Source organism: Polychytrium aggregatum (genome assembly GCF_025602895.1).
Source record: "Polychytrium aggregatum strain JEL109 chromosome Unknown BJ171scaffold_29, whole genome shotgun sequence".
Lineage (NCBI taxonomy): Eukaryota > Fungi > Chytridiomycota > Chytridiomycetes > Polychytriales > Polychytrium > Polychytrium aggregatum.
The window spans coordinates 471,349-499,053 of NW_026516231.1; the positions used below are offsets into that span (position 1 = coordinate 471,349).

Below are 27,705 nucleotides of genomic sequence, written 5' to 3' on the forward strand. Positions count from 1 at the left end.
AGAGCGCAAACGCATTTGGGCGTGGCGAGACCGAGCCGCGAGACGGCGAGGAGCGGGCGAGGAGCGGGCGAGGCGTGCCAGCCACAGCGCGGCCGCCTGTATCCGCCCTGGATTGTCTGTCCATCCCATCCCATCCATCCGACCGATCCCACCCATTCGGCTTGTCTCGCTTCATCGTCGCATCCATCGCATCCATCGCATCACACCACATTTCATTACGTCGCATCGCATCGCATCTCGCCAGACCCGCTACCCCAGCCATGCCCACCGGAATCCTCAAGGTCACCGTCGGCAAGTACATTGCCTGCGGCACTCGCACGATCCGGCTGGATGCCATCGACAAGCATCCAAACAGCCGGTTCCATCGGCCACAGCAGAGGCAGCAGCAACCAGGCCAGCCCGGGAGGAAATGTCGAGTGCATCTTGTCCGCAGCGCATGCAGCTGACTCGCTTGGTGCCGTCTGCGTCGTGCTTTGATGGCTGCTTCTGCTGCTTCCTCCTTGATTGCCACTCCAGTCGAAGCCAAGAAGCTCAAGGGCGAGGACTTTCTCGGCAAGAACGACAACTTTGTCGTCCTGGTGGGTGGCATCTGCCTGTCCTCCCGGGCGCACTCTGGCCGGCTCTAGTTGTACTATTGGGCATCCCGAGGACGAGCTGCGACGACGGGGAAGGGAGTCGCCGAGGCTGGCCCGGCCGTCATTGCGTGCTTGTGCGGATATCACCCCGTTTTATGACACCGTCTCCTCGCATCCATGCTGCTGCTTGCAGTACGTCAACCCAGCACAAAAGTTCCAGACCTCGGTCAAGTACAACACCGGCGCCCAGGCCACCTGGAACGAGCACTTCAACATGTAGGTTTCGGCCGCAGCGCTGCAGTCCACTCCAACCTGTGCCGGATTGGATTGCTGCTGTCGCCCAAGCCGCATTCATGCGGAAGCGAGCGTCGTTCCGGCACCCTTCCTCACCAGCCGCGTTTTCGGCGACTGCAATCCCCATCGCCGCTGCTGTTGGCACACTAGCCCCGTGAATGGCGAGGAGGAGCTCCACATCTATGTCATGGACAAGGACACCTTCAAGGATGATGAGGTTGGCAAAGCCAAGTACAACCTGAAGGAGATCGCCTCGACCACCCAAGGCAGTAAGTATCCATGACTGGTGCATCCACCGACTTGCGATGACAGGGCTCTGCGCGCTGATGCGACATTTGAAGCCGTGCATCAATAGCGCCGTCGAGTTGTCCTCGTCGTGCTGACCTCGTCGTGCTGACTGTCTGACTCCCGTGTGCTTGTCAATCCGCTGCCGCCGTTGAAGTTGATCTCTGGATCAAGCTCCCCGCCTTCTTGTTCATGTCCGATGGCGAGGTCCGCCTCCGACTTCAGTTCCTCAAGCAGTGAACCCTTCTCGCTTAGTTCCCAGTCGCCCACGCCAGAAGGAGCTGACGGCGCAGCAGGCGATTGAGCACTTTCCCGAACCTGGCACTCACCCAGGGGTCTCAAGTGGCTTGCTTCATTGTCAAATATATCCACGCTGTGCTTTCAATTGCCTTCGGGCGTGCGCATCCAGCCATGGTGACCGAGGAGAAGAGAAGCAAGCAAGCAAGCGAGCAATGCACCAGACACCGCCCTTTCGCTCTGTTCGAATGAAAATAGAGAGATATATTGCTATGATGCGGAGCAGATGGCTCAACGGCGTCGCTGGCTTGATACTCAGCAAGAGGGCTCCAGAGCCGCGGAGTGCCCGTCATCCCCCCCGCGGCCGTCCGCCTGCGTCTCACTTCTTCTCTTTCGACTCATCCTTCTCGTCCGGCTTCTTGTCTTTGTTCATGGACTGCAAGGCGTTTTGGATTCTGGGATCGCTCGTGTTAACACCGGGGAGATTGCCCAGGACAGAGCTGAGGTAGTTGGGGTCGTTGAGGGCGGGTTGAGGCTGCGAGCACGGCGTTGGATCCGATTCGGTCAGTAAGCAGAGAGGACAATGGTCCTGCTCTGGTATCCCCGGGCGAAAGACCACGAGCCAACAAACCCTGCGAAGCGCCCATCCGCGCTCTATCGGACTCGATTTGAGAGATGCGCGAGGAAGATACGATCGACCACTGCAAGGCAAATTGAATGCCCAGCAGGCCGGACAGAGTACGCGGCGCTCGCTCTTACCTGTTCACCCTCGCCCATGGACAGAGCAATGGCTCGCTGGATCTGCTCGTCTTCGGTTAGCTCAGTCATCTCGACATCTCCCTCCTGCAGGACGCCAGTAAAGCCCAGAGGGAAGATGTTAGATCTGAACGAAGAAGCGCAATGGATTGCACAGATGCGCCATTCACTTGCTGAGAGGCCGTGCAGACTGCATCGTCTTACATGGGTCGCTGGGGTTTGCGCTTCGCCGCCCATCGACAGAGCCAGGGCCTGGGCAAGGAGGTCATCTTCTACCGAGGCTTGACCCTGATCGACAGCCATGGCGGACGACTCGCCCTCGGCCTCTCCAGGGGTATCTCGAGTGGCCTTTTCCTGTCGCGCACGCTCTTCCTCCATCGAGATTCGGAGCGCCTGTGGATCATAATCCGGAGATAGAAAGCAATGAGAGTCGCTTCTCCGATAGTTGGCCTGCCTGTAGTCTGGGGGTGCAGTCGGCCGCGAGCGCATATCGGCGGAAACATTACCAGGGCGAGTTCAGGGTCCAGGTTCGGATCGACACCAAACTCAAATCCACTGCCACCAGAAAAGGCGGGCGGAGCGCCGTCCTCGCCCGCGATGATCGGCGACGATAGCAGAATGTCGCTCAGGATATGGGGTCCGGGAGGGATGGTCACCAAATGGCTGCCGATCGACGGACACATGCAGGACGATGCGGGACGATGCGGCGGGATGCAAAGTCAGGTGTGAGTGAGAATCCGGGCCGTATGACAGCAGTGCCACAACAACGCCGAGGCTGTGAACCGCAATCGCCACCAAATGAAGAGCACTCAACACATATCGATAAAACACAGCTCGTTGGTGCTTTGTGTAGTTGCCGAAACGAACCTGTTGTCGCTGCTGTTGATGGCCTGGATGAAAGCGTCCAGCTTGGCAGTGTTTTCGGCCTCCTCTCCAAAGTTGATGACATCGACTGCGACGTTGTTCTTCTTTAGCTTCTTGCCCAGCTTGACCAGAGAGGCCTCATCTTCAGTAACTGGGCTTCCCACAAACACGATGATTCTCTGGCGTTGATTTTTGTTCTGGCGATGCTTCAAGGCGAGCTGCGAGGCATATTGAGGCGTCAGGAAAGCAGCAATCGAAGGAGAATGTGGCACGATGCGACGAAGAACATGGCGATGTAAGGCGAGAGGATGACGTTGGGGGGCCACCCGGGTATTGACTCCAGAGGCAGTCGACAAGGTTCCAATATCTCCCTCAATACGGAGCGCAAACGGTCCGATTCTATACCTGTGCAATCTGGATTCCGGTACTGATATTGGGGCTACCAGAGAGCTTGATTTGGTGCAAGGCCGTCAGGATCTTGCCAATGTCGGATGTCAATGTCACGAGAACCTCAGGACTGACGGATGGTTGAGGAGACAGTCAGCGGCAAGCTACGGAATCGAACCGATCGGATAATAATGGGGGCAGATCCGCAGCGTGCCTCGGTCGTAGACCACTTGCGGCTGCCTCAGTCGACTAGCTCTCTGGTACATGCATCCCGCCGTCGCTGTCGCTCAGCACATGTCGGCGCCGCCGAGAAGCCCACGGCGTTGATGGCCTGGAGTGCGACAGGCCCTGAGTCGCCCCGCACAACATCGGAGGTGCCCTATCGATGGATGCTCTGCGAACCTCTTGCCCGACATCGTCATCAAGGCGACTGTGTTTTCGGGGTTTGATTGAGTCTTGGCGTTGAAGAGCAGCGTTGCAGCGTCATTCTGCGCCTCGATGCGCGTGGGTGTGTAGTCTCCATTTCTCATCCACTCGGAGTTGTCCAAACTGACGAGGCAGTGACAATCATTGCCGAGGCAAGCAGGACCAGCAAGACGGGCAAGGCGCACGTCGGATATGGATACGGGATCAGAGAGGACAAGGGTCAGCAAAGGCAGCATGCTCTCGATGCCGCTGACGAGCGGCGATCTGGATTGGCCGCTCCTGCCTGGAGCTCAAGCATCCGAGCCGGCTGACGAGGCAGGCGCAAATACAGGAGACATTGCACTCATCTGCGCAATCAGACGTTTCTCGGGATGCTGGATTGTAGCGTGCTGTTGGCGGCCGAGATGCGCAATATCGCCTACACTAGAACGGTTGCTTCCAGGACCATGGCGGGCTCGTCTCAGGCTCGATCGGGCTGCTCGCAGGCTGTGGGGTGTTGAATGAGGGGATGGAGAATGCGTTGCTTTGGCAGGGCACCGTCTGGGCACAGGAGAGCGGACTGGTGGGTAACTCGGCTGGCGAAGCAAGGCGGATCAAGAACGAGAAGAACCCGGGCGGCCTCGCATTGGGCGGACGTGCCTGGGCTCCCTGGTCGGCGGGCGCCAATCGTGCACGTGAGGCGACCCTGGCCGTGGCGATCCGCCCCGGTTCGACACACGTGTGCGATTATGTAATGTGTGTCGGTGTCGGTTCTGTGTCGGGCCGGAGCCGAGAGGGGCCTGGTTTTGACGGAGCGGCAGCGGCATTGCCTTTCGATCCTCCTTTTTTCTCTTAATTCCATTTTGAATAGGCAATATGGGCAAGTACGTATCGCGACCGAGCAGGGCCGGATCGGGCCGGATGCATGCATCCATCCGCCCATCCGTGCATCCATCCATCCATCCGTCCACCTGCACATCGCTGCGGTTGTCTGGACCTCGCTGGCTGCGGATGGTCTGGGAATGCCGAAGCCGCTTGGACTGAGAGGGGGGGGACGACGGTCTGGCGGAGCAGCAACAATCAACCACGAAGGCCGGGTACGTGATGGCAAGTTCGACGACAAGCAGCGGTTGAAGCGGCAATGCCAAATCCAGAGCCGCCGGATCTGCTGGAGTGCCGAAGCGCTTTGATGGGACGGGCCAGGCCAGATTGTATCAACCGATGCCAACACAACTGGCCACAGCATACGGGATGGCGTTTGCGGCATCAACTCCGAGGCTGCAACTATCTGTCAGTCGCCACCGATACCAGTGTCGGTGGCAACTGGCATCGCAGCAGCAGCAGAGAGACCTGGAGTCATCACAGCTCAAGAGTCATCAACTCAGGAGCACGGCGATACGATGGGATGGGATGGATGGGATAGGATGGGCGTGATCACGAGGGCAGCAGGCACTCCCGTATGCGGCAGATCCAGACACCAGACCCAGTCCGCCACTCTCGATCCGCATGCCCGCTGGGCCTGGAGCACATGATTAAATGCTGTTATTGGTTTGGATTGCAGGAGCAAGCCTAGAGGACACAACGCCGCGCGCAAGATGCGCACCCACCGCCGCACTGAGCGCTGGGCCGACAAGGTCTACAAGAAGACCTGCCTCGGCACGATTTACAAGTCCCCCTTCGGTGCTTCCTCCCACGCCAAGGGTATTGCCATCGAGAAGATGTATGTACAGCCCACTGTGCTGGCAACGCAGCGCTCTCGCTCGCCGTATTGCTACGAACGAGGACGCTCGAGACTGATGCGATGTTTCTCCCCCTCAGTGGTATCGAGTCCAAGCAGCCCAACTCTGCCATTCGTAAGGCCATCCGTGCTCAGCTCATCAAGAACGGCAAGAAGATCACTGCTTTCGTTCCCATGGACGGTTGCCTGAACTTCATTGACGAAAACGTAAGCCTGTGCAGATAGCATCGATATGGAGGCGATGCTTCCGGCGCCGACGTGGCCCTGTTGGGATCGGGATCCCCGCCTGCGTAGTTGTCTCTTAACACCTCCCCGACATCGACACCAACAGGACGAAGTCCTTATCGCCGGTTTCGGTCGCAGTGGCAAGGCCGTCGGTGATATTCCCGGCTGTCGCTTCAAGGTCGTCAAGGTCTCTGGTGTCTCCCTCCTCGCCCTCTTCAAGGAGAAGAAGGAGAAGCCCCGTTCGTAAGCATCTAGCCCCCTCGGATGTGCTACCAACAGCAGCGGCGACAGACAGAGCCTTCTCTCTGTTGTCCTTGTCAATACACGCATAAAAACAACTGTGCGCCTCTCAGTTTAGCCTCTGTCCATTTGCGCCGTGCGTGTGGCAATACTGTTGCCTCTGAAGGATATCGTGGTGCCACTGTCGAGGTCTCCCGCAACATGGGCGGCCAAAGAACATTGAGCCGTGGAGCAACTCCTTCGCGCCGTCGCTCGGCTCCGTGGGAACATCGGCCTTCCGCCATCAGCACCCACGGCCGCCACTGCCGTCGTCGCCGATCACGGCCGGCCTTGCTTTGGATCCCAGTAGCGTCGTCGTCTTCGCGCCTTCCCGCCATTGTGCCCTTGGTCGATTGCCAATCCCATCTGTTGCCAATTGCAGAGCAGCCCAGCGCCATGTCATGGAATACGACCACACAGACAGCGGATCAGGACGGAGTCCGTCTCTACCCAAACCGGAAGAGACACTGTCAACGGGCTCCGACGCTGCAAATCTGGGTGTGTTCGTCGCTGCTTTGACAGTGATCGTGCCCGGCCGTTCTCGTCTTGATCCTCTTGGACGAAACAGCTATCCCCTTGTCATCCGCAACCCGCCGTATATCCGCTTGATTGAGAACGACGAGCAGACGGCGATGGTCATAAGCAAGCGATCTCGCCCGAGTTGGACTCTGTCCCCGGAAGCATCGCGACTCGCTGCAAAGGTAAGACTGGAAATCCTGACTCCTGAATCTGTTGCGTTGTCGCCATTTCTGTCGCCACAGACATCAATAGGGGCGATGTAGTAGTGGTTGTGTGCGAGCAACCCGTGCGAGCAATTCGTGCGGTCCCGAAACCTTTTGCCAATCGGTGAGAGTTTTTCCGGGGCACTCATCGCCCACAATCCCCTGGGAATCCGCCCATAAAACCTCGTCGGGCAGCGTGAACCTGCACAACCAGTGCCACAGGCTCGCTTGACATCAGCAACAGCCCCCAGGTCAAATGCATGTCGATCAAGCGCACTGGAAACAAATCCTGCATCTCGATGGGCATGATCCTGCAAGGCCCTTTGCGATAGAAATGGCGAGGCTGTACTCGTCCAACGCCCGCGAGTCGCTGGCATATATAGAGGAGTTGCTGTAAGTTGAAATTCTCCCCAGCGATGCAGATGTGCTGCGGTCGAGAGCTGCTGTTCCTGCGCTGCCGATGGTGTCGCCACATGAGCGAGAGTCGGCAACCGAGAGGGCCTGGATGCCCTGGATGACCTGGATGACTTGGATGACCCGGATGACTTGGATGGTGCGATGACGCGGCTTTCTCACCGTAATGCTCTGTCCGCGGCCGCACGGGGCGGGCAAACGGGCGGGCTCTGGTTGCTGTTGAACCAAAATAAGTACCAAGCAGGAGCCAGGATTCCTGATTCTCTTAAAGCGAGAGGCTTCCAAGCTCAAGGTTGCTGCCGCGACGCTTGGCTTCACCCGGATGAAGGGCCTCTGCTTCATTCTGGAGCAGTACAGCGATCTCAAGGATCCCGACAATACCTTTGTCGTGTCTATCGAGACCACCGAGGCCGTCCGGCGATCACGGCTCACGGTCTTGGAGGTAGTCTGCGAGTTTCGCCGGACACAGGAGTTTCTCCAAACTGCCCTTGCGATCGAGCTGGAGCCGTACGGGTCTCTGTCCGGACCCCTCGACTCGCGATCAGAATAAATTCAATTGTCATATCTGCGCGATTCTCTCTGCTGCCTGCTCCGAGCAGCACACACTCGCCGCTACCACCGGCAACCTAATCCATTCTGGCGTGTGTGGATCCAGTTCAAAAGCAAAATCGGTCTCAAGGTCCAAGATGCTGTTGCAGCAAGTAGCTCTCAACAACAACCATTCAGGTTGATTGCCGAGATACAGTTCCACCAGCAAGCCACTCTCTCCCTGCACCCAGCTGCGTTCGTTCCGCCCATCTCTCCAAAGGCAGGCCGCATCAACAATTGCTCTGCTCGACCGCAAACGATGCCGGGTTGTGAAAGCAGCCAAAGCAGCGGGATATTTCAGCGACTCGCTGGTGAGGACAATGGATTGGAGAGCGCCACTGCAGACGCAATAGAAAAACACAGCAAATTGCCTGCCTCGGATCTTCTTTGGTTGCTCCCTTTGATTGGGGTCATCCTCCAGACCCCAGCTCACTGCTATTGCGTCGACTCTGTCCATCGCATCGACTCGGCTCGCCGTACCAGGCCAGCAGAACAGAGTGTCGGTCTGTCGATCCGTTTACTTGCCCTTCATGCTTGCACTGCTTGCAGGAATGCTGCTCGCAGCAACACCACTGCCGGGGCGATGCGGCTGCACTCCGAGGTGCATCCGAGTATGCATCATGGTCTGTTGGATCACGATCCCACCACGAGCTGCGCCATATCGCCACGCTGGTTCCAGCCAGCAGATCGCCCTTCAGGCCAGGCCAGGCCACGTGATCCCATAATTTACCTTATATGGCTTGATTTGTTGGATCCGGAGCAATGACAAATCGCCTCGCCGCTGAGTATATGAGGCCAACCCAGCCGCTTCACACTCGCACCCCCGGGACCGCTCTCCTCGTCGCTGCCAATCCCATCCCCTCCCACCGATTCTCGAGGAGCCGCATCCAGCCAGCATGTTTGTCTACAAGAGAGGTGAGTCCCCAACGTCCGGCTCGGTGCCGTGGCCGTCGCTGGCGCCGCCTCAGTCAATCCCGCCCACGGCGGTCTGGCGAGCGGCTTCGCAGGGGGCTGATCGCTGGCCAGGCTCCGTCGGGTGCTTCCGTCTGGGCCGCGCTTCCTGCTCTTGCATTGGATCTTTTCCTTTCCGGTCTCGCTCGGCTTCCTTTTCTGCATCGAAACTCCCTGATCATGGCTGATTCTGCCTCCGTGTCGAGTCTTCCTGACATTGTTTGCGTTGGTCCAGACGGCCGCACCGAAAAGGTTGCCTTCGACAAGATCACCTCCCGCATCACCAAGCTCTGCTATGGCCTGGACATGAACTTTGTCGATCCTGTCCAGATCTCCATCAAGGTAGATCTCTGGCCCAGCTTGCCCGACGTCCGCTGCGTCTTGATCGTCGAGATGCGCTCTCTTCGCGGCTCTCCTTTCCAGCTCCGGCCACTGCTCTGGCAACCGCGATCGCCCCGGAATAGATCTCTCACCGACTCTGGCTTTTCTCTGCAATCTTAGGTGGTCAGCGGAGTCTACCAGGGAGTCACCACCGTCGAGCTCGACAATCTTGCCGCCGAGACCGCTGCCTATTTGACCGTGAGTGACGGCCGCTCGATCACTGCACGCTGGGTTACCGAACGCAGTTTCAGCAGGCGCTGCTCGATCCAGAGTGTGCCCATCCGCGGCAATTTTGTCCTTGTCACTGTATCATTTGATCCTTGCCACTGTATCATTTGACTGCCGTGTCTCACTGGTCTCTCGCTTTGCCATTTCCCAGACCAAGCATCCCGACTATGCCATCCTGGCCGCGCGTATCGCCGTTTCCAACCTCCACAAGGAGACCAAGAAGCAGTTCAGCGCTGTTGTTGAGGATCTCTACACTTACGTCAACCCTGCCACCGGCAAGCCAGCCCCGATGATCTCGCAAGAGACCTACGAGTGCATCGTGAAGCATGCCGACCGCTTGAACTCGGCCATCATTTACGATCGCGACTTTAACTACAACTACTTTGGCTTCAAGACCCTGGAGCGTTCCTATCTTCTCCGCATCAAGGGCCGTGTTGCCGAGAGACCCCAGCACATGCTCATGAGAGTCGCTGTCGGCATCCATGGCGAGGATATCGATGGCGCCATCGAGACCTACAACCTGCTCTCCGAAAAGTACTTCACCCATGCCTCTCCTACCCTGTTCTACGCCGGCACGCCTCGCCCCCAACTGTCGAGTTGCTTCCTTGTCGCCATGCAGGAGGATTCGATCGAGGGTATCTACGACACCCTCAAGACCTGCGCCCAGATCTCCAAGAATGCCGGCGGCATCGGTCTGCACATCCACAACATCCGCGCCACAGGCTCCTACATTGCTGGCACCAACGGCCAGTCCAACGGTATCGTTCCGATGCTCCGCGTCTTCAACAACACCGCGCGCTATGTCGACCAGGGCGGCAACAAGCGTCCGGGCGCCTTTGCCATCTACCTCGAGCCCTGGCACGCCGATGTTTTTGAGTTCCTCGATCTCAAGAAGAACACCGGCAAGGAGGAGACCCGTGCCCGCGATCTCTTCTACGCGATGTGGATCTGCGATCTGTTCATGAAGCGCTGCGAGAAGAACGAAGACTGGTCTCTGTTCTGCCCGGCCGAGGCTCCCGGTCTTGCCGATTGCTGGGGCGAGGAGTTTGAGGTACGTCGTCGTCGTGGTCGTGGTGGTCGTCGTCGAACCGCACGTCGTGGCTTTAGTAAGCGCCTCGCGCACGCACATGCGCGCTGTCGATTCAGATGCTGAGTTGCCGTCGTTTCCCTTGCTTCCAGGCCCTCTACACCAAGTACGAGAAGGAGGGCCGCGCTCGCAAGGTCGTCAAGGCCCAGAAGCTCTGGTATGCCATCCTTGAGTCTCAGACAGAGACCGGAACGCCCTACATTCTGTACAAGGACTCGTGCAACCGCAAGTCCAACCAGCAGAACCTCGGCACCATCAAGTGCAGCAACCTCTGCACCGAGATTGTTGAGTACTCGGCCCCCGACGAAGTCGCCGTCTGCAATCTGGCCTCGATCGCGCTGCCTTCGTTCGTCGCGAACAAGGACACCTTTGACTTTGCCAAGCTGAGGGAGGCAAGTACCTCGTTCTTGACTGCATCGCCTGCATCTGTGACCAACGCAATCAACAAACCGTTGGATGGCGAACCGCGACTGCAGCCCAGCGTTTGCTCGAAATCAATTTGCTCCTCCGCGTACTCTGTCTGCCGCTGCCGCTGTCCCTTGGGACGGCTGCCATAGACTTGCATCTGACTCCCTTCTTGATATATGGTCCATGCGTCCATGACACGATTCTGTCTACGGATTTCTTCCGCATTTGCCGCGAACGCGTTCACAGGTCACCCACGTTGTCGTCCGCAACCTCAACAAGATCATCGACATCAACTTTTATCCCGTCGAGCCGGCCAGAAGATCCAACTTCCGCCACCGCCCTGTCGGCGTCGGTGTTCAGGGCCTCGCCGACACCTTCATCAAGATGCGCATGCCGTTCGAGTCGCCCGAGGCCTCGACCCTGAACCAGCACATCTTTGAGACCATCTACTTTGCCGCCCTGGAGGCTTCTTGCGAGCTCGCCGAGAAGTACGGCCCCTACGAGACCTACCCCGGCTCGCCTGTGAGCAAGGGTATCCTGCAGCACGACATGTGGGGCGTCGAGCCCAGCTCTGGTCTCTGGGACTGGGACGCCCTCCGGGCCAAGATTGCCACCTATGGCGTTCGCAACAGCTTGCTGGTTGCCCCCATGCCCACCGCCTCCACCTCGCAGATCCTCGGCAACAACGAGTGCTTCGAGCCCTACACCAGCAACATCTACCAGCGCCGTGTCTTGGCTGGCGAGTTCCAGGTCGTTAACCCGCATCTGCTCAAGGATCTTACTGAGCTGAACCTCTGGAACGACGGCATGAAGAACCGCATCATCTCCGAGGGTGGATCCATCCAGAAGATCGCCTCGATCCCGGACGACATCAAGGCCCTCTACAAGACCGTCTGGGAGATCTCCCAGGTAAGCTGCGAGCAGCTGAGCGCGCGTATCGATGTACACCGAGCAGATGGTGCACCAAGCAGATGGCGCGCCAGGCAGATGCGTATCGCACACTTATCTTTGTTGTGCAAGCGATGGCAATGTCTCTCTGCTCACCCGTTTGCTGCATATCACAGAAAAAAATCATCGACATGGCCGCAGATCGCGCTGCCTACATCGGTAAGCATGTCTCGCCCGTGGTTGCGTGCGTGGACAGATTTGCCTGTGGCTGTACTTGCGGATGTGCTTGGCATTTGTGGGTGGGTCGTGTTCATCACCATGATGGCGATGCACTTTCAAGCCACACAGCACCATCCCACTCGCTCACTCACTCCTCGCTGCCCCGCTACAGACCAGTCCCAGTCGCTCAACATTCACATTGCCGAGCCCAACTACGGCAAGCTGACGTCGATGCACTTCTACGGCTGGAAGAAGGGTCTCAAGACCGGTATGTACTACCTGAGAACCCGCCCCGCCGCCGATGCCATCAAGTTCACTGTCGACCAGCAAGCCCTGAAGAAGGATCTCGACACCGAGGCCGCCTCCCGCAAGACCAACGAGGACGCCGTCGCCTGCTCGATCGACAACAAGGATGCCTGTGTGATGTGCTCTGGTTAGATTAATCGTGCGTATGTTGTTCTGGCCAAAGCAAAGCCAAGCCAAGCTGGACGGATGGGATGGCCGATCGAGCTTGTCCTCCCGCCCCGTCACTCTACCGCAAAGCCCAGTCTTGCTTCAGCGGACGCACTCCGCCCCATTTATGTCCCTGCTGTGCTCTTTCTTTCATGCTCCTGCATTCTTCTCGTGCCGGTCGTCCCTGCCGCAGCACACCTGGCTGCTCGGCGATCGACCTGGCTTTTGTCGTTGCACTTTCTGTTTGCTCTGTATGTGTCTTTTTGCGTTGCTCCAATAATAAACTGCTGTAAAATACCCCTGCCGCCGGCCGAGCGAGGGAGGGGAGCTGCTGTTCAGGATGGAACCTCATCCGTGGCTGTGGCGATCCGTTGGTGCTTCGGAGGCGCTTCGTTGCTGGTCCCGCCTCCTCCGCCAAGCCCGCCATCCAAGACCAGCAGCCCCGTCCTCGGTTGTGCCCATCCTTGTCCTTCCCCATCTCTACCGTCGCCCGCCACTCATCTATGAGCAGTCCTCCAAGAAACCGCCCGACAGGCTCCGAAGAGGAGGAGCAGGGCCTCCTGAACGACGAGACCGATTCCCTCGAGTCGTTCTCGCAGGTAACAATCGCCTATGCTCTTTGCCACCGCATGTCCAGAATCCCCCGACTTGCCCGAGGCGTCCCTCTGCCTTGGCAGATGAACCCAACCGCATCGTCTCTCGTCCTTCGATCGCTCCTGTTCTTGCTGATCATTCACTCTGACCCTCCGTTGTCGTCAACACCAACGTGCCGACTCGACAGTGGCCCAGACCGCTGCAGCCGCTCATTCGGCAGTTCAGTCTCCGTTCCAAGGCCTTCTTCTGGGCCCTGGCTGCCCTGTCGTCTTTTTTCATCGTCCTCTTTTTCTTTGCCCTGCGCTCGTCCTACGACGAGACTGTTATCTTGGTCTCGCTGGACGGATTCCGGGCGGACTATTTCAGCCGCGACCTCTCCAAAACCCTGACACAGCTCAGCCGAGACGGCGTCAGGGCCGAGTACTTGAAATCCTGCTTCCCGGTGGGTTTGCAATGACAGCCAGATGTCCGGCGGGTGTGCATCTGGACTGCGTCTGGACCGCTCAGAGTGCTTGCTCTTGAATCGCCTCCGCGGCCGTCCCAAACGCACATCAACTCGATCTGGCTGACGGCAGCCGCTAGCCGCTGTCGGTTTGCATGTATTCTGCTTTGCCTGTGTTTGTGCTCGAACGGATCGGCGAGAGTCTGCGTTGCCAACCCCGGTGTCCTGGTTCATCTTTCATCAGTCCATCACCTTCCCGAACCACTACTCGATCGTGACGGGACTCTATCCCGAAGCCCACGGCATCGTCTCCAACGTTTTCTATGATCCCGATCTGAACGAAACCTTTGTCTACACGGATCCCGCCAAGAGCAGCGAGGGCTACTGGTGGGGCGGAGAGCCAGTAAGTCATCGTTGTTGCCGCAGGCCCTCCAAGCTTAAGTTCAGGCAACATGATCCGAACCCTTCGCATTTGCGGCTCCATGGCTGTTTCGACGATACACATGTTTTGTGGGGGTGCCGGCCAGTACTGTCACATACGTCCATTCGCCGGCGACGATCGGACCTGCCGTCGCTCAGCAGCAGTCTCCCTGACCCTCTGTCCTCGATAGATCTGGATCACCGCTGTGAAGCAAGGCAAAAAAGCAGCCTCGTGCATGTACGTCGGCGGCAACGCCGAAATCAAGGGATATCGGCCCACATATCACCGCGATTACGATTCGCACGTCACTCTGGCCGAAAAGGTCGACACTGTCCTCGGCTGGATCGACCTGCCCAAGCGCAAGCGGCCCGTTTTCATCGCCATGTACATCGCCGACGTCGATTCGGCGGGCCACCAGTTCGGCCCGGGTTCTGCCGAGGTATGGGCCTGCCTTGGCTCCTGGGCAGCCTCTGTGGTGTCACCCCATAGCCACAACCTGCTTGCATTTTCCCCGCTTCGAGAGCCTCGTGTGCCACTTACACTGTCCTATGCTCTTGCTCTTGCATCCCTGCGTAGGTCAACGACGCCATCAAGCGAGTAGATGTTGCCCTCCACCAGCTCGTTGAGGGAATCCGATCCCGAGGGCTGTCTCACAAGGTCAACATCGTTGTCGTCAGCGATCATGGCATGGCTCAGGTGCAGCGCGACCGAGTGGTCTATCTCGACGACTATATCGACCCCGATCTTGTTCGGGTCGAAAACAATGGCCCGATCCTGACGCTCGAGCCTCTGGATGCCTCCGGTACGCATGCGCATCGGCTGTGGCCTCGTTCCGGACTCGGAGGGGGGGGGCATGAGACTGGTTCAGAGATGCTGGCGGGTCGTGTGCTGCGACACTAATGCCATGCCGGATCAACATATATGCTTGATCGTGCAGATCAAGGTAGAATCTATCGCACCCTGAAGAAAGCCGCGAGCGAAGATGGCTTCTGGAACATCTGGCACAGAGAAGATGTTCCCGCAGAGTACCACTACTCCAACAACAAGCGCATCGGCTCGCTTGTGCTCGTCGGCGACGTGGTGGGTGGCTGCTGTTGCTGGATCTGTCGAGTCTGTCGAGTCTGTCGAGTCTGCTGGTGTCGCAGGGTGTTGGCTGGATGCTGGTATCGCAGGGTGTTGGCTGGATGCTGAGCACCGGAGTGAGCTTCGTGATGGGTGAGCTGCTGTCGATAGCGGACCACGCATTCGCCCGCTGATAGCTCGTCTGGCTCGCCTGGCTCGCTCAGGGATCTCTCTTCACCTTCCGGGACAAGCAACATGCCTCCACGATTCCCCAGGGTGCTCACGGCTACAACAACAGCGCTCCCGAGATGCATGCCATCTTTGTCGCCAGCGGTCCGTCCTTCAAGCCCTTCAAGAGTCGCGAGCCTCATCCTCCATTTTCCAACGTCGAGATCTACAACATCATCGCCCGGATCCTCCGTCTCGACCCGGCCCCAAACAACGGCACCAAGGGCGGTGCGCACCCCAGCGCCTATCTTCTGTAGCTTGTGAGCGAATTGCGCACACATGCACATATACCGGACCCTGAGAGATGTGATGCTCCAATACAGCACTCCGCGGCGGTGCTCTTGTCCATCCGAAGCGATCATCCAGCGACCGTCCAGAGATCGTGTGGATGCTGCTGATGATTCCAGACGCCTTCGATCGAGGCTCTGCCATGCAATCCCTGCGCTCGGCCAGCCAACCCACGGGGAGTCCGACTCAAAGACCGGATGGCATGGCACTTTCGTTGGCTTGCTGCCTGCGCCGGTGGGAAGCTGGCATGTCCGAACCCGCCCCCAAAGCCCGCTTCCCGCTCCGCCTTCCATTCTCCGTTCCTTGCTCAACCTTCCCGCCGTCACATTGCCCTCCCCGGCTACTCTGCCATCACTCTTGTCTGCTCTCCCTCTCCACCACCCATCCATCCAGCCACATACATGTTCGCCTCTCCTGCTCGCGCAGTCGCCCGTGTTGGGTGCTGCATGCTGTTGATCCTCGTTTCGGCCCGACTTGCGCTCGCCTGGGGCGCATTGGGCCACCAGCTCACCGGCCAGATTGCCACCGCCTATCTGTCCAAAGAGGCCAAAGAGGCCGTCGATGCCCTGCTTCCTGCCCGATGGTACGGCAACCTCTCCCGCGCTTGCACCTGGGCCGATGAGATCAAGGGTCGCCGCTACTACGCCTGGTCGTCCAAGCTCCACTACATTGATTGCCAAGTCGACATGCATGCCCGCATATGCTCCGTCGACCTGGACCGCGACTGTCGCAACGGAGCCTGCATCGTCGGCGCCATCTATAACTATACCGAGCGCCTTGATCCTGGAAACGGCTACCCGCTGGACCAGCAGGCCGAGGCCCTGCGTTTCTTGATCCACTTTGTTGGTAAGCGACGGTCGTTGTGTTAAGCTGCGGCAGTGGGAAGTTTGTCCGGACGCAGGGCGCAGATGCAGGGCGCAGATGCAGGATCTAGATTCAGGATGCAAGATCTAGATGCAGAATACAGGGCGCTCGGCTTGCGTCGTTGACAAACTCTGTCTATGCAGGCGACATGGCCCAGCCCTTGCATGCCAGCGGAATCTATCGAGGCGGCAACGACTGGCACGTCATCTTTGACAACCGAACCTCTCACTTGAATGGCATGAGCATCAAGCGACCGTACAATATGCACTCCATCTGGGACTCGTCCATAATGGAGAAGGACATTCGTGAGCACCACGGCGGACAAGTGTCCAACTATATCAAATCCATTATGTATGACTTGGGTAAGTGCTGGCTGTCTCGGGCTCAAAGCCATCGCTTTCTGATGTCCTCCAAGGCAGGCGATCAGTCCAGTAGAGGAATGTGAGGTCTTTAGCTCGAGCTGCAAGCTTTACTCACGGATGCATGTTTGTTTGCTTTCTCTGCTTGGTGGAAATCCAAAGAGTACGGCCAGTGGGAAGACGAAAAGTACGACTGGATCGAGTGCAAGTCGCCCTATGTGACCCGCTCGGGTCGCTCGACTCCAGCCTGCGCTGTCGAATGGGCCAAGATCAGCAATGCCCTCAACTGCGAGACCGTCTGGGTCGGTGTTGAGCCGCGGGACAAGGTGGACTTGGGCGGCGAGTACTATCGTCGCAACGCCCCGATCCTCCGCAAAACCATCGCCCAGGGCGGCATCCGCATGGCGGCTCTGCTCAACTCGCTGTTTGCCAATGAGTCCGACGATGCCGAAACCTGGTTCCAGCCCGGCCGCTTTCTCATCGTCCAGTGAAACGCACATACCCGCTTAGATCTGCGGCAGATTGCTAGTTCCCTGTTGTCGTCGTTTGTGCCCAGGCATCAGCCACGTCGCCCTGCACATCCGCACCGTCTAGCCCTGCACTCATTGGAATACGTTTCATAAAACTCGCTGTATTGCGTTTGAGCAGATTTCTCTCATGCCAACGCTCTATCAAAAGATCAGGTCACAATGTTCCAGCCGAGCAGGGTCTGAGCGATAAGAGAGGGGAGGTCGGCCAAACCACCGATCAGAGTGCAGTGCACAGCTGACAGCCAGCTTGCTCGGATGTGCTTGATTCTCTGGTGCTCGAATATGCTTGGTGCTTCGTATGTTCGTGCCCCGGTATTCTAGTGCTCTATAAAGTGCGTGCTACACTCGTGCATCGCCCGGGCAGCAAACTTGGTGTCGGACTGGGCGCATTTGAGCGAGCAGATGTAGTGAACGACGGATGATTTTGGAAGCGCCAGCTGATACAGTCGAATCGAAGTGCTACAGCAGACACCCTTGCAGTTGCGACAGAGATTGACATTGCGCACGAGCCACTCTTTCAAGTGATCGTGCAGCGGCATGAGCGGCAGTATCAAAGTCAAGGCTGCATGGTCGCCGTCGAGGGGGCTGTTGATTTCAGAGATGCAAGCCATTTCCATGTCCAGGGAGGAGTTGGATCGCTTCCGTTGGTTGGATACGCCTTCGCTGGCCGTGTCCATTGGCGCAAGCTGATCAGCGTCCATGGATACCCTTGCGGCTTCGCTGCTGTCGCTTTGTCGAAGGTGTGCGCTCGGCTGTGTGCGGGAGCCACGGAATGAAAACAGGTTCGTTAAAGAGCTTGGGAGCAAGCTGCGGCTGCGCTGACTCGCCCTGTCTCTTGTCAGAGGCTCGATGTCATCCATTTTGGCACTAGAGGAGCCTGGATAAACTAAAGTTGGCGCATATTTCAGGTACACCTTGTGGTCAAAAATGCACTTGCGTGCTAGTTCAGCAAGCGACGGGAGGCTGGAGAGCGTGGGTAATCATGTGGTGCAAGTGGAAGTATGTCAGCGGTTGGTGATGGAAGGGCGGATTGGCGATCGAAGCGTTGGCATTCAGAACAGTTCAAGAGCAGTTCAGCGAGGGATCGACCCAACAAGACCAGCACTGTCAAGCGAGGGTGGTGACTGAGCTCCAGCTTGCTCCATTGTCGAACTAGACTCACCCTCGAGGCTTCAGGTAAATTGATTTTTCATCTGTTTGGAGAATCGCGCCATGAAATCAGCCCGGGCTGGACGTGGTCGTGTGCGATTGCATCTCGGACTCACCATTCTTTGTGAACTTGGCGAAGATCTGGTGAGTGTTGTCCGGCATGATTAGCGGTTGTCGGTTCGTACCGGCGATCAAATGGCCAAGCGCAGCGCGGACAAGTGGCAGTCACAGGCAGATTTCCGCCAGCTTACGTAGAAGAGTATGGCCCAGAGATCGTGGTGCTCTGACACCTTCTTCGAGGCTTCAAAAATATGGTGGATGCCGCCGCTCTCGATAACGAGGCCCCTGCATTTCTCTGCACAAGCATGGCCAAGAGGGAGGGAAAACAGCAATAGATTGGTCAGCCGCGCTCAACGGGACTCTGGAGATGACCGCAAGGCGCAGCGCGGGATCACCATACCGTTATCACTCAAGTTCATGAGGGCGACAGATCCAAAGAGTTGCAGGAGAATGTGCTTCGAATATGCTTTGGAGTGTCCACGGGCGTACAGGACCGGCTCCGGACCAGAGTTGTCGTCATCGTCGTTGTACCCCTCAGCGTCCTCCAGATCGCCTTGACAACCACAGCGCAGTGCGTGGAGGGACGTGCAGGGGTTTGGGTCAGGCAAGGCGATGCAGTCGCTCTGGGTTGCTGAGCACGACTCTGTGTTTCAATCTGTCGCCTTGATTACCTCCGTCACAGCCAACCAGTTGCATACTCACCCGAGTCGATGCCACTGTCTCGTCTTCCATTCAGAATACTGCTTGACTTGCTCCGCGGGTATTTGCGAGTCATGGCACCTATGATCTCCTGGACGCCGCCCATTTCATAAATCACCTGTCGATGGTCGTCTGGAACGCAGGCGAGCGTGTCATAAAGTGGCCGATAATCGTGCCATCGTTTCATGTGTCCCAGCTGGCGCACCCATCTGTCTCTTACCATCGTACATGACTATCGAGCCCAGGGCGAACAAGGCTGTGGTTTGAAGCGACTCTTGTTGCGGAAATCGTCTCATCGCCCGCAGGATGAGCTCGATGCCGTTGTATCGCTTCAGGAGCTGCGAGCTGGTGACTTTGTGAGTCACCCATCGTGAGTTGGCGTTTGGAGTGCGCCCGGTGGTAGCCGGTTCGACGAGTGTAAGTCATTGGTGATGAGCCAAGGCACCCGCTGAATGAAGGCAGCCATGCAACTACGCTCATGGGAGTCATGTTCCCACAGTCGCGCTCATACAATCAAGCCCACGCAACCACGCCCAGGCATTCCTCAATGTATATGCATCATACCATGCAGGAAAGACAGATGTGCCAGTGCAAAGCAGGCAGTGATCTGGAATATGTGGTTGTTTTCGAAAGCGCGCATGGAGTTGAAGATCATGGACACAACCGCGTCTCGGCTGGAAGTGAACACGATCCCGGCGAATGCCAGCGATCCCAGAGCATTGCAGGCCGCTGAGAGAGGATTCGTGGCGACGTGATCAATACAACGATGTCATATTGTGGAATGTTAGTCAGCTGCACGACAAAATGCAATCGGATGGCAAGGTACAATCGAGTAGGAAAGTTCAATCGACTGGTCGCTTTCACCTCCAATCAGATCGACATCATTTGGGTGGTTCTGGACGCTCTTGAGGACCATTTGGATAAAGTCGTTGCTTGAAAGGGAGTCTCGGCTGTACTTGCCCAAGCTCGAGAGCGCGTGAAACGCCTGGATCTGCAAATCCACCTGGCTCACGGTTCAGCACAAACCAGCCAAGCCGGAGCATGTGTGTTGGTTTCGGATCTGGTGCTGGCGCTCATGTGGTTGCCGTCTCTCGTCACCAAGCGCAGAGCAAGTGAGCGTGCGTCGACCCTGTGTTCGCACCTTGTCTTCGTGGAGCCTCATACAATCCAGAATCAGAGCGCATCCACTATTTTTGACGATGTAGGCTGCATTGTTTTCTGGATATCCGCATGGCGCCGAGGGTTAGCCATTCGCACAAAACCAGGCCCGATGGGCGGGCGATGCACGCTTCGCATCAGCACAAGCCCAAAGACATTTGGTGTGAGAGCGGGCCGTTGCATTCGCCAGCAGTTGCTGTCGATGATGCACATAGGAATGAGGAGGAATGGTACCGTGGCAAGCCAGGTTCGCCAGGGTGGCGCACACTTCTGTCTGAACGCTGGGCGAGTTCATAAACTTTGTCATATTCTCCAGGATCATTTTGATGCATCCGTCCTCGAGCATCTGCGAACGGTTGGTTTCTGGATTTGCCGAGCGAAGTGTGTGAGCGCACGAATCGAGCGCACGAATCGAGTGCACCACCTGCACGATTCAGCCCCGCCCAACGTACCGACGGATGCCAGATTGGCAAGCGAGGCCGAGCAGTCGACCTGCAGCTCGATGCACAGTGGATACGATTTCATGATCTCCAGGATCATCTTGATGCCCATGCTGTCGCCGATCCGCTTGGCAACTTGGTCTGGCAGTCCAAACCCCGTGCGAAAGATCGTGCCGTTCATGTTCGATGATAGGTCGACGCAGACAATACACGAAGAGCATATTAGAGATCAGTGGACAAATCTGGTGTCAGAGCAGCGTTGCTGGCCAAGAGTATGGTGTTGCTGGCCAAGAGCATGGGGCTGTTGGCCAAGAGTATGGTGTTGCTGGCCAAGAGTAAGAGCATGGGGCTGCTGGCCAAGAGTATAGAGTTGCACCTCGAATGGAAGTGTTTGAGCCTGTGTGACGAATCGCCTTGCCAATGGCCCCATACCTCGTCTGGAGAAGATGCGGATGAGCTTCATGATGAGGATCAGACTCTCTGTTAACTCGCCGAGCTTGTTCTCCGGCATGTTTAACGCATGCGCCGAGTGGATCCTGAGGGCTTCCCATCCATAGTCCATGGCAGTCTTGACGAACGCACAGCATTGACTGAAGTGGATCCGAAAGTATCGCTCGCTTTTGATGTCTGCGTTCCGAAATTGGCGGGGAATGGAAAAGAGAATGGCACAGGCATGGTGAGTGTATTTGTGACGCCGAACGAGCCATGGCCGACGTCCTGGCGAGCAGCCCTTGATTGTTCCCGCTCCAGCCGAGCGAATGCCGCCGATGCGACGCGAAACCCGACAGCGGCGAAACCCGGCTGGGCCGGTTCGTCGCGCATATGCGGTCGGCATTGTGGGTGCAGATGGCGAATTGCAGGCGCATGGGCGGGGAGGAGAGCATATTGGAGCGTGGGAAGCATCGGCGAGCAGCGTATGCAGGGTGGATATATCGAGCAGCCACACGCCAGGCAGCGTCGGTTACATTGGCGAACATTCAGGTAGCTGTCGAGGAAGGCTTGGAGCGCCGAGCGGGCTTCGTCCACAGACATGTCTTGGTAGCCGTCAGGGATATGGAACATGGCGATGGCAGACGGCGGGATATGTGAGCTGAAGGCAGACTTTGAAAAGAGAGTGCCCATGCTCTGGGCCAGCACGACGAGGGAGCGAGAAAACGTGGCAGAGCTTTCGTCGACGAGAGCCGGACCCGATGCGGGCGACACGGCAGACGGCAGTGCTGTGGAATTCATCGCAGCGATGCAGGCAGGGATGTGGAGATGGCAGGAGCGATGTGACGACGTGTGGGGCGACGAGAACGGGTGGAGTTCAGGGAGTTGCGCGCGGTCGAAGGGCCGGGCGACGCTGGACGGGATATGGGCGACGCTGCGATGAAGACGCTGGTAACGGTGAAGCTAACGACCGGATTAATGGCCAGGGCAACAATCAAAGTAAAAATCAAGGTAAGAATCAAGGTAAAAATCAAGGTAATGATCAAGGTAACAATCAAGGCAATGACCAAGACAGCGCCGGGCGATGGCCAGGGCAGATGCGGGCAAGAGAGGACTTCCCACGGGCGGCGGTGAGCGCTGGCGGGCCGCTGCCGATCCTGCATCGGATCATCCAGTCGGATCGTCCATCCAGGTAATCACCCAGTCGATCACCCATCTGATCGTCTATCCAGGTAATCACCCAGGTAATCATTCGGTTGATCACCCAGTCGATCATCCTGTCGACTGCTCGCGGCCGAGCCATCGCGATCGCATCTCTTCTGTCCTGCTCGCCGCCGACGGTCCCCAGATCCGCTTCGCCCTGATCAACTCGTCTGCCAGCACATCCGCCCATTCTCGCCGTTCTGCAGGATCCACTGCCGCACCGGCCCTCGCTCCCAGCGCCTCGGTCGCACTTTCCCTCCCCCGCATCCGCATCCGCCTCGCACTCCATCCATCCGTCCATGGCCGATTGTTTCGAGCTCTATCAGGACTCGCCCGAGTATAAGCTCGAGCTGGCCCTGCTGAACTCGCACGCCCATGCCCACCACTCCATTCTGTCCCACAAATATATTTACAATCCCCTGCAATATCCAGTGTTGCCGCCCGACCTGCTTCAGCTGCACAACTCTGGCGATGGCGCTGTCATCGGCGGCAGCCCAGAATACCCTGTCATCAATGTCGACAGCGACGATGAAGCACACAGCGACGATCGCCACCATGCCGCCGCACCTGCAATCCCTCGGACACGGCAGGCCCTCGCCCGGATCTCAGCAATCGGCGAGCCAACGGCAAAGCGCTTCAAATCGACAGCGTCCGCTCCTCCGTCGATCGCAGACACGCACATCAGCATCTCTGACAACGACGATAACGATGCTGAAGCGGATCGCGGCGAGACCAGCCACAACGACACACCGAGTCGATTGCCTCGGCCGATCCAGTACCAGCGCAAGCTGCTGCTCATCCTGGATCTCAACGGCGTGCTGATAGACCGTCTGGTAACATCCCAGGACAAGTCCGCCGCCCAGGCAAATCCCTTCAACCAGCAACTGCCCAGCTTTTCCTGCAACCAGTGCTATATCCACATCAGGCCATTCCTCCGAACCTTTCTCGACTTTATATTTGAGCACTTTTACGTCGCCACCTGGACCTCGGCAAAGCAGCAGAACGCAAAGAATATCATCTGGATCCTGTTCCAGGAACGCTGCCATCGACTGGTCTTCAAGTATTACCAAACAGAATGCACCGACTCTGGCCGGGTGAGCGGCCGGGGCAAGCCCGAGTTCATCAAGGAACTTTCCAACATCTGGCGAAACCCCCTATACTCGCAGTGGAACCAGGTGGGGGCTCTGCAGCATCGACTCACTTGACTGGATGGCGGCGCTCGAGGTTGTCAGGATGTCGCTGGGTCCTCTGGATAGTGTCTCGGCTTCCGTTGGAGTGTCTTGGCTCTTCCGTCGGATTGTCTCGACTCCTCCATCGCTTTGCCACCATGGCGCTGACTCGTTCCACTTGCATGTATGACTGCCTCGTCGACGCATTTGCCAGAGCAACACTTTGATTATCGACGACAGCAGCCACAAGTCTCAGCTCAACGCCGCCAATTCCCTGCTTGTGCCCACCTTCACCGTGAGGAGCGGAAGCATCGACTGCTGGAAAGACACTGGGCTTCTCTCGATCATGCAGTACCTGCAGGCGCAACTCCAAGACATCCACTGCGACGATGTGCAGCAATGGCCACCCTTTGTGGATGACACGACGGGCCGTATCCTGCCTCCGTTTCAAGTCACGCACATCCGTGAGGATCTCGAGAAGGATCGCAACTGGGGTGTGCTTTCTCTGAGCCAGCGAGATGCCCTCCTCAATCGACTGCAGTTCCAGCCGTAGCTACTACTACTGGGTCTGTCCGACAAACACGGCTCTGTTGGAAACCAACGGGAAAGGTGGCTGGGCCGTGAGCATCCGACCAGAGCCACTGCGTTGACGAGCGCGATCCAGAGTGGTGCCCGAGTACCTTCAGAGGGCAGAGGCATGTGCGATGTTCAATCAGCAAAGCTGTATGTATTTGTCTGCCAGGAAGTTGATCTCACTGGTCTGATTCAAGATATGAGGATGCAGAGCCACTCTGCAGAAAACTCTTTGAAACGAAACTGCCAACATGCACAAGGTTCAGCGAGCAGGAAGACGAGGGTGTTTATGTGACAGGCTATCATAACATCCAACATCATCGCCCACAGACCATCTTGCGATTGCCACCCAGTTTCGCTGCCGTCATTCTACTCTGGTTTTATTTGGGAGAGACTGTGTGTTGTTGCGGCGACGGGTACCATTGCATTTCGTCCTTCTTCTGACTCAGCGCGCTCGAAGCATCAGCGATGCCCTGGTCTGCAGCTCGTTGGAGCCACACTTGCGCCAGCGGCTCATCTTGGGCGGTGCCTCGCCCCTGCAAGAGCGCCAGACCAATCCGGAATTGTGCCTGGGCATGGCCGTTGGTGGCAGCCCACAACCACCATGACACTGCCTGGGCCTCGTCGACCGAGGTACCATGCCCGCAGTGGAATGCCAGTCCTGCCTCATACTGCGCCTCGACGCCTCCTTCCGTTGCGGCCTGGAGGAACAGCGGGAAGGCCCGGTCGTAGTTGAGCAGGACCCCGGTGCCGTTCTTGAAGCATTGCGCCAGCCGGGTCTTGGCCTCGACGTGGCCGGGGGCCGTCACCACAGCGAGGTGATAAAACTGCGTCGCCAGCACTGGGTCGAGCGGGGCGTGCTGACCGGCCTCAAAGCGCTTTCCGAGCGAGACCATTGTGTCGACATTGCTGTTCGCCCGAAGGGAGGCGCACATGCGCTCGATGTCGCTCTCGGGCGAGGCGCTTGCGGACGCAACGTCAAGCTGCTTCTGCTGCCTGTTTTCCCCCAGGACCAGCCCCTGCTGCCTGTTCTTCTCCAGGGCCAGCACTTCATTTATGATCGTCTCCTTTATCAGCCCCCGTTTCCTCTTGGCCTTTTGCTTGATTTTCTTGGAGTGCTCCTTTTGCATCTTGCGCGTCATGGCCTTGCTCAGGGGCCTTGCAGGTGCTGCACTGGTTGTTTTGTTGGCTGTTTCGCCAGCTGCCTTGTTGGCTGTGCCGCTGGCTGCCAATTGCGCTGCCTTCTTCGCTGCTCTTTTCGCTGCCCTCTTCGCCGCTCTCTTCGCCGACTTTGTTTTTGGTTTTTTTGTTGCTGTTGTCGCTTGATTGCCGTTGTTGGGTACTGTTGGGTCTGAATCGCCGCTTGGCATCGATCCATTGGCGCTGACCGCGCCGGACATGTTGTTCTGAACAGGAGGCTGCGAAGGGTTCGAGTTGCCATTGTTGTCACCGGCCGCACCAGCCGACGGAGTGTTGTCTGTGCGCTCGTCGCTATCATTTGAGGCGCCTTTCGGCTTTTTGGATTTGTTGTCATCGCTCGGGACTTGAGTGATACGCGGCGCAAGGATCTCGAGGCGCCTGTGGGCCGTAGGATCCTTCTTGGCCGCCGCCTTTTTGTACCACTCGATGGCAGTTGGGATGGATTGCTCGAACCCTGGGGGACCAGTCTCGAAAAGCAGACCCATGCGAAGCTGGAATTTGGCCGAGCCCACGACTGCTGTGGACAGGTATCCGCGCAGATCATCGATGATCATTCGCCGGAACTTGGTGTCGCTCGCGCCCATAATGCGGTTTTCAACGAGCTTTGAATTGTGGAAATGGGGATCCGTGAGCCAGCGCAGGACCTGTGGAAATTCGTGCCGTATTTGCTTTGTGTTGTTGTTGCAGATCGCCATGGCCTTGATGCGGCATCCTCGATGCCCGTGGCTCAGCCCTCGCAGGTACCATAGAAAGGCAGAGGATAGGCTGACGGGCAAGCCATATTGACCGGTTTCGTAGGCCTCGCCGATCCTCTGGTACATGACAATCAAGTCTCGGGGTATGTCCTTGTCGGCGTATCGGAGCCGCGAAATCGATTGATGGATGAGCTGCTCGTCCAGAATCGCAGTCCCGGTCGCGAGCGAGCTTGCGGTCTTCTTTTGGGAGAAGCGAGTTGCTACGGCAGCGGCATTGCTGCTGTCGTTACACTGCACCGAGGCATCGATGGCCGTCGCTGTCCTTTGAAGCACGCTGGCGAGAGAGATGGCGGTGTCGGTGCCTCTCTGGCAGACAAGCGCCAATTGCATCCGGGCGGGAGCATGTCCCTGATCGCTGGCCATGGAGAGCCACTTGATGGCCAGATCTCGGCTTTGCTCGACAGGGTTGTGGTTGTGGGAATAGAAGAGCCCGAGGATGAACTGGGCGGAAACGCTGGTGTTGTCACGGTCGGCGAGATCGACGAGCCATTGGATGCCTGTGGGTGGGGTCTGATCGGACGTGAACATTTGCGAGAGCGTGTGGCGGTCGGTGTGGAAGGTGGGATCGATCTCAGCGGCCGGATCCGAGACTTGATCGTCGCTCATCGAGGCCAGATCAATGACGATAGTGTTGTTGTCGTCGTCGTCATGGCAGATGTCGTCGTCGTCGTCGTCGTCGTCGTCGTCGTCGTCGTCGTCGAGGTTGATGACTTCGACGGGCTTGAGTGGCAGAGGAGATGCATACAGCGCCGGTCCAGGAGTGAGGCCCACCGTCGACAGCCAGACGTCGAAGCGATGGAGAGCGAGGGGCTCGTCCGTCTGGGGCGGCATCGGGATTTGGTTCGGAATGCTGGGCGGATCCCGAAGCGCTGGAAAGAAACCATGCAGAGGCGAATGATTGTGAGGCAGGAAAATCCACGTGAGCGTCACAGGGTGCAGAGGCGTGATCGGCTGCTGCGCATCGGCCCATGAAAACGAGGTCGAGGCTTCATGGCGTTCTGGCTCGAGCCAGCATCCTTGGCTGAGGCGATGTGATGCAGATGAGCGACGAGGGCGGTGCGCCGAGACGGGCTTCCATGCAGGTCGGTTCTCGATGCAGCTCTTGACTGAGGGTGCACTCGTGGGGATGGATGTTGTCAGCTGGATGGGATGGGTGCTGTCGATAGGTTGTGCTGCATTCCCTCTGTCGCTGGGTCGCTGGGTCGCTGGGTCGGTCGTCCGCCAGAGCTTTCTGTTATGTCCATCGAACTCGGCCCAGCCCAGCTCGGCTATTCGGCTCGGCTCGCGTATCCCTGTCGGTCGAAATGGGATCCAGCACCGGTGGGACGGGCGCCCAGAGCGGGCAATGCGGGAAGCATGCGCAGGCCGCGGAGCACGGCCAACAAAGGGGAGAGAGAGTAAGATACCCAGGACAGGAGCACGAAAGGCGACAAAGATGCAGAGGAAAAGAATGAAAAAAAGGAGAGGGGCCATGCGTGGCACAGACGAAGAATGGGGGGGGCAATCGGCTGTCCATGGACTGGACTGGGCTGAGCTGGAAACGCGATGCCGGCAGCAGCACCGACAGCAGAAGGCAGCAGATTCGTGGTGGCCACGCAAACTCTCTCGAGAGCGCACAAGGGAGGCACGAAAATTTGCCGTGGCAGTGGCGTGTTTCGCAGCGACGATGCACAGCCAACCAGACACAAGAAAACGAAA

At 57.8% G+C, this 27,705-nt stretch overlaps 9 protein-coding genes across 9 annotated transcripts; 6 read left to right on the forward strand and 3 right to left on the reverse strand.

The window, feature by feature from the left end:
- Positions 1 to 260: 260 nt before the first annotated feature.
- Positions 261 to 1,394, forward strand: BJ171DRAFT_583877 (C2 domain-containing protein; the record flags this gene model as incomplete). Its single annotated transcript, XM_053114273.1, has 5 exons — positions 261 to 411; positions 517 to 578; positions 769 to 851; positions 1,020 to 1,138; positions 1,312 to 1,394. The coding sequence occupies 5 exons, from the start codon at positions 261 to 263 to the stop codon at positions 1,392 to 1,394; spliced, it is 498 nt and encodes a 165-aa protein (XP_052964841.1).
- A 376-nt stretch (positions 1,395 to 1,770) lies between these two features.
- Positions 1,771 to 4,060, reverse strand: BJ171DRAFT_476512 (uncharacterized protein; the record flags this gene model as incomplete). Its single annotated transcript, XM_053108833.1, has 7 exons — positions 1,771 to 1,926; positions 2,151 to 2,234; positions 2,352 to 2,540; positions 2,654 to 2,810; positions 3,015 to 3,229; positions 3,417 to 3,528; positions 3,801 to 4,060. The coding sequence occupies 7 exons, from the start codon at positions 4,058 to 4,060 to the stop codon at positions 1,771 to 1,773; spliced, it is 1,173 nt and encodes a 390-aa protein (XP_052964842.1).
- Positions 4,061 to 4,598: 538 nt separating this feature from the next.
- On the forward strand, positions 4,599 to 6,118 carry BJ171DRAFT_513145 (40S ribosomal protein S23). The gene is made up of 4 exons (XM_053111741.1): positions 4,599 to 4,687; positions 5,365 to 5,523; positions 5,622 to 5,748; positions 5,873 to 6,118. The coding sequence occupies exons 1-4, from the start codon at positions 4,680 to 4,682 to the stop codon at positions 6,011 to 6,013; spliced, it is 435 nt and encodes a 144-aa protein (XP_052964843.1). The 5' UTR covers positions 4,599 to 4,679; the 3' UTR covers positions 6,014 to 6,118.
- Positions 6,119 to 8,518: 2,400 nt separating this feature from the next.
- BJ171DRAFT_166826 (ribonucleotide reductase) lies at positions 8,519 to 12,683 on the forward strand. The gene is made up of 8 exons (XM_053105923.1): positions 8,519 to 8,684; positions 8,956 to 9,062; positions 9,222 to 9,299; positions 9,481 to 10,380; positions 10,509 to 10,808; positions 11,071 to 11,733; positions 11,889 to 11,931; positions 12,104 to 12,683. Exons 1-8 carry the CDS (start codon positions 8,666 to 8,668, stop codon positions 12,367 to 12,369), a joined length of 2,376 nt encoding a protein of 791 aa, XP_052964844.1. The 5' UTR covers positions 8,519 to 8,665; the 3' UTR covers positions 12,370 to 12,683.
- A 169-nt stretch (positions 12,684 to 12,852) lies between these two features.
- Positions 12,853 to 15,485, forward strand: BJ171DRAFT_513149 (alkaline-phosphatase-like protein). The gene is made up of 7 exons (XM_053111742.1): positions 12,853 to 12,983; positions 13,166 to 13,420; positions 13,665 to 13,823; positions 14,032 to 14,280; positions 14,418 to 14,643; positions 14,779 to 14,921; positions 15,128 to 15,485. Exons 1-7 carry the CDS (start codon positions 12,888 to 12,890, stop codon positions 15,386 to 15,388), a joined length of 1,389 nt encoding a protein of 462 aa, XP_052964845.1. The 5' UTR covers positions 12,853 to 12,887; the 3' UTR covers positions 15,389 to 15,485.
- A 380-nt stretch (positions 15,486 to 15,865) lies between these two features.
- BJ171DRAFT_426110 (S1/P1 nuclease) lies at positions 15,866 to 17,133 on the forward strand (the record flags this gene model as incomplete). Its single annotated transcript, XM_053107758.1, has 3 exons — positions 15,866 to 16,265; positions 16,427 to 16,645; positions 16,805 to 17,133. 3 exons carry the CDS (start codon positions 15,866 to 15,868, stop codon positions 17,131 to 17,133), a joined length of 948 nt encoding a protein of 315 aa, XP_052964846.1.
- A 183-nt stretch (positions 17,134 to 17,316) lies between these two features.
- Positions 17,317 to 21,240, reverse strand: BJ171DRAFT_626521 (uncharacterized protein; the record flags this gene model as incomplete). The annotated part of the gene is made up of 13 exons (XM_053115531.1): positions 17,317 to 18,135; positions 18,335 to 18,365; positions 18,438 to 18,462; positions 18,573 to 18,676; positions 18,782 to 18,934; positions 19,084 to 19,212; positions 19,301 to 19,425; positions 19,645 to 19,687; positions 19,945 to 20,083; positions 20,222 to 20,267; positions 20,505 to 20,601; positions 20,691 to 20,819; positions 21,111 to 21,240. 13 exons carry the CDS (start codon positions 21,238 to 21,240, stop codon positions 17,490 to 17,492), a joined length of 1,797 nt encoding a protein of 598 aa, XP_052964847.1. The 3' UTR covers positions 17,317 to 17,489.
- A 1,225-nt stretch (positions 21,241 to 22,465) lies between these two features.
- On the forward strand, positions 22,466 to 24,265 carry BJ171DRAFT_166874 (HAD-like domain-containing protein). The gene is made up of 2 exons (XM_053105924.1): positions 22,466 to 23,485; positions 23,694 to 24,265. Exons 1-2 carry the CDS (start codon positions 22,610 to 22,612, stop codon positions 24,030 to 24,032), a joined length of 1,215 nt encoding a protein of 404 aa, XP_052964848.1. The 5' UTR covers positions 22,466 to 22,609; the 3' UTR covers positions 24,033 to 24,265.
- Positions 24,266 to 24,432: 167 nt separating this feature from the next.
- On the reverse strand, positions 24,433 to 26,838 carry BJ171DRAFT_583885 (uncharacterized protein; the record flags this gene model as incomplete). Its single annotated transcript, XM_053114274.1, has 2 exons — positions 24,433 to 25,225; positions 25,451 to 26,838. 2 exons carry the CDS (start codon positions 26,836 to 26,838, stop codon positions 24,433 to 24,435), a joined length of 2,181 nt encoding a protein of 726 aa, XP_052964849.1.
- Positions 26,839 to 27,705: the final 867 nt, after the last annotated feature.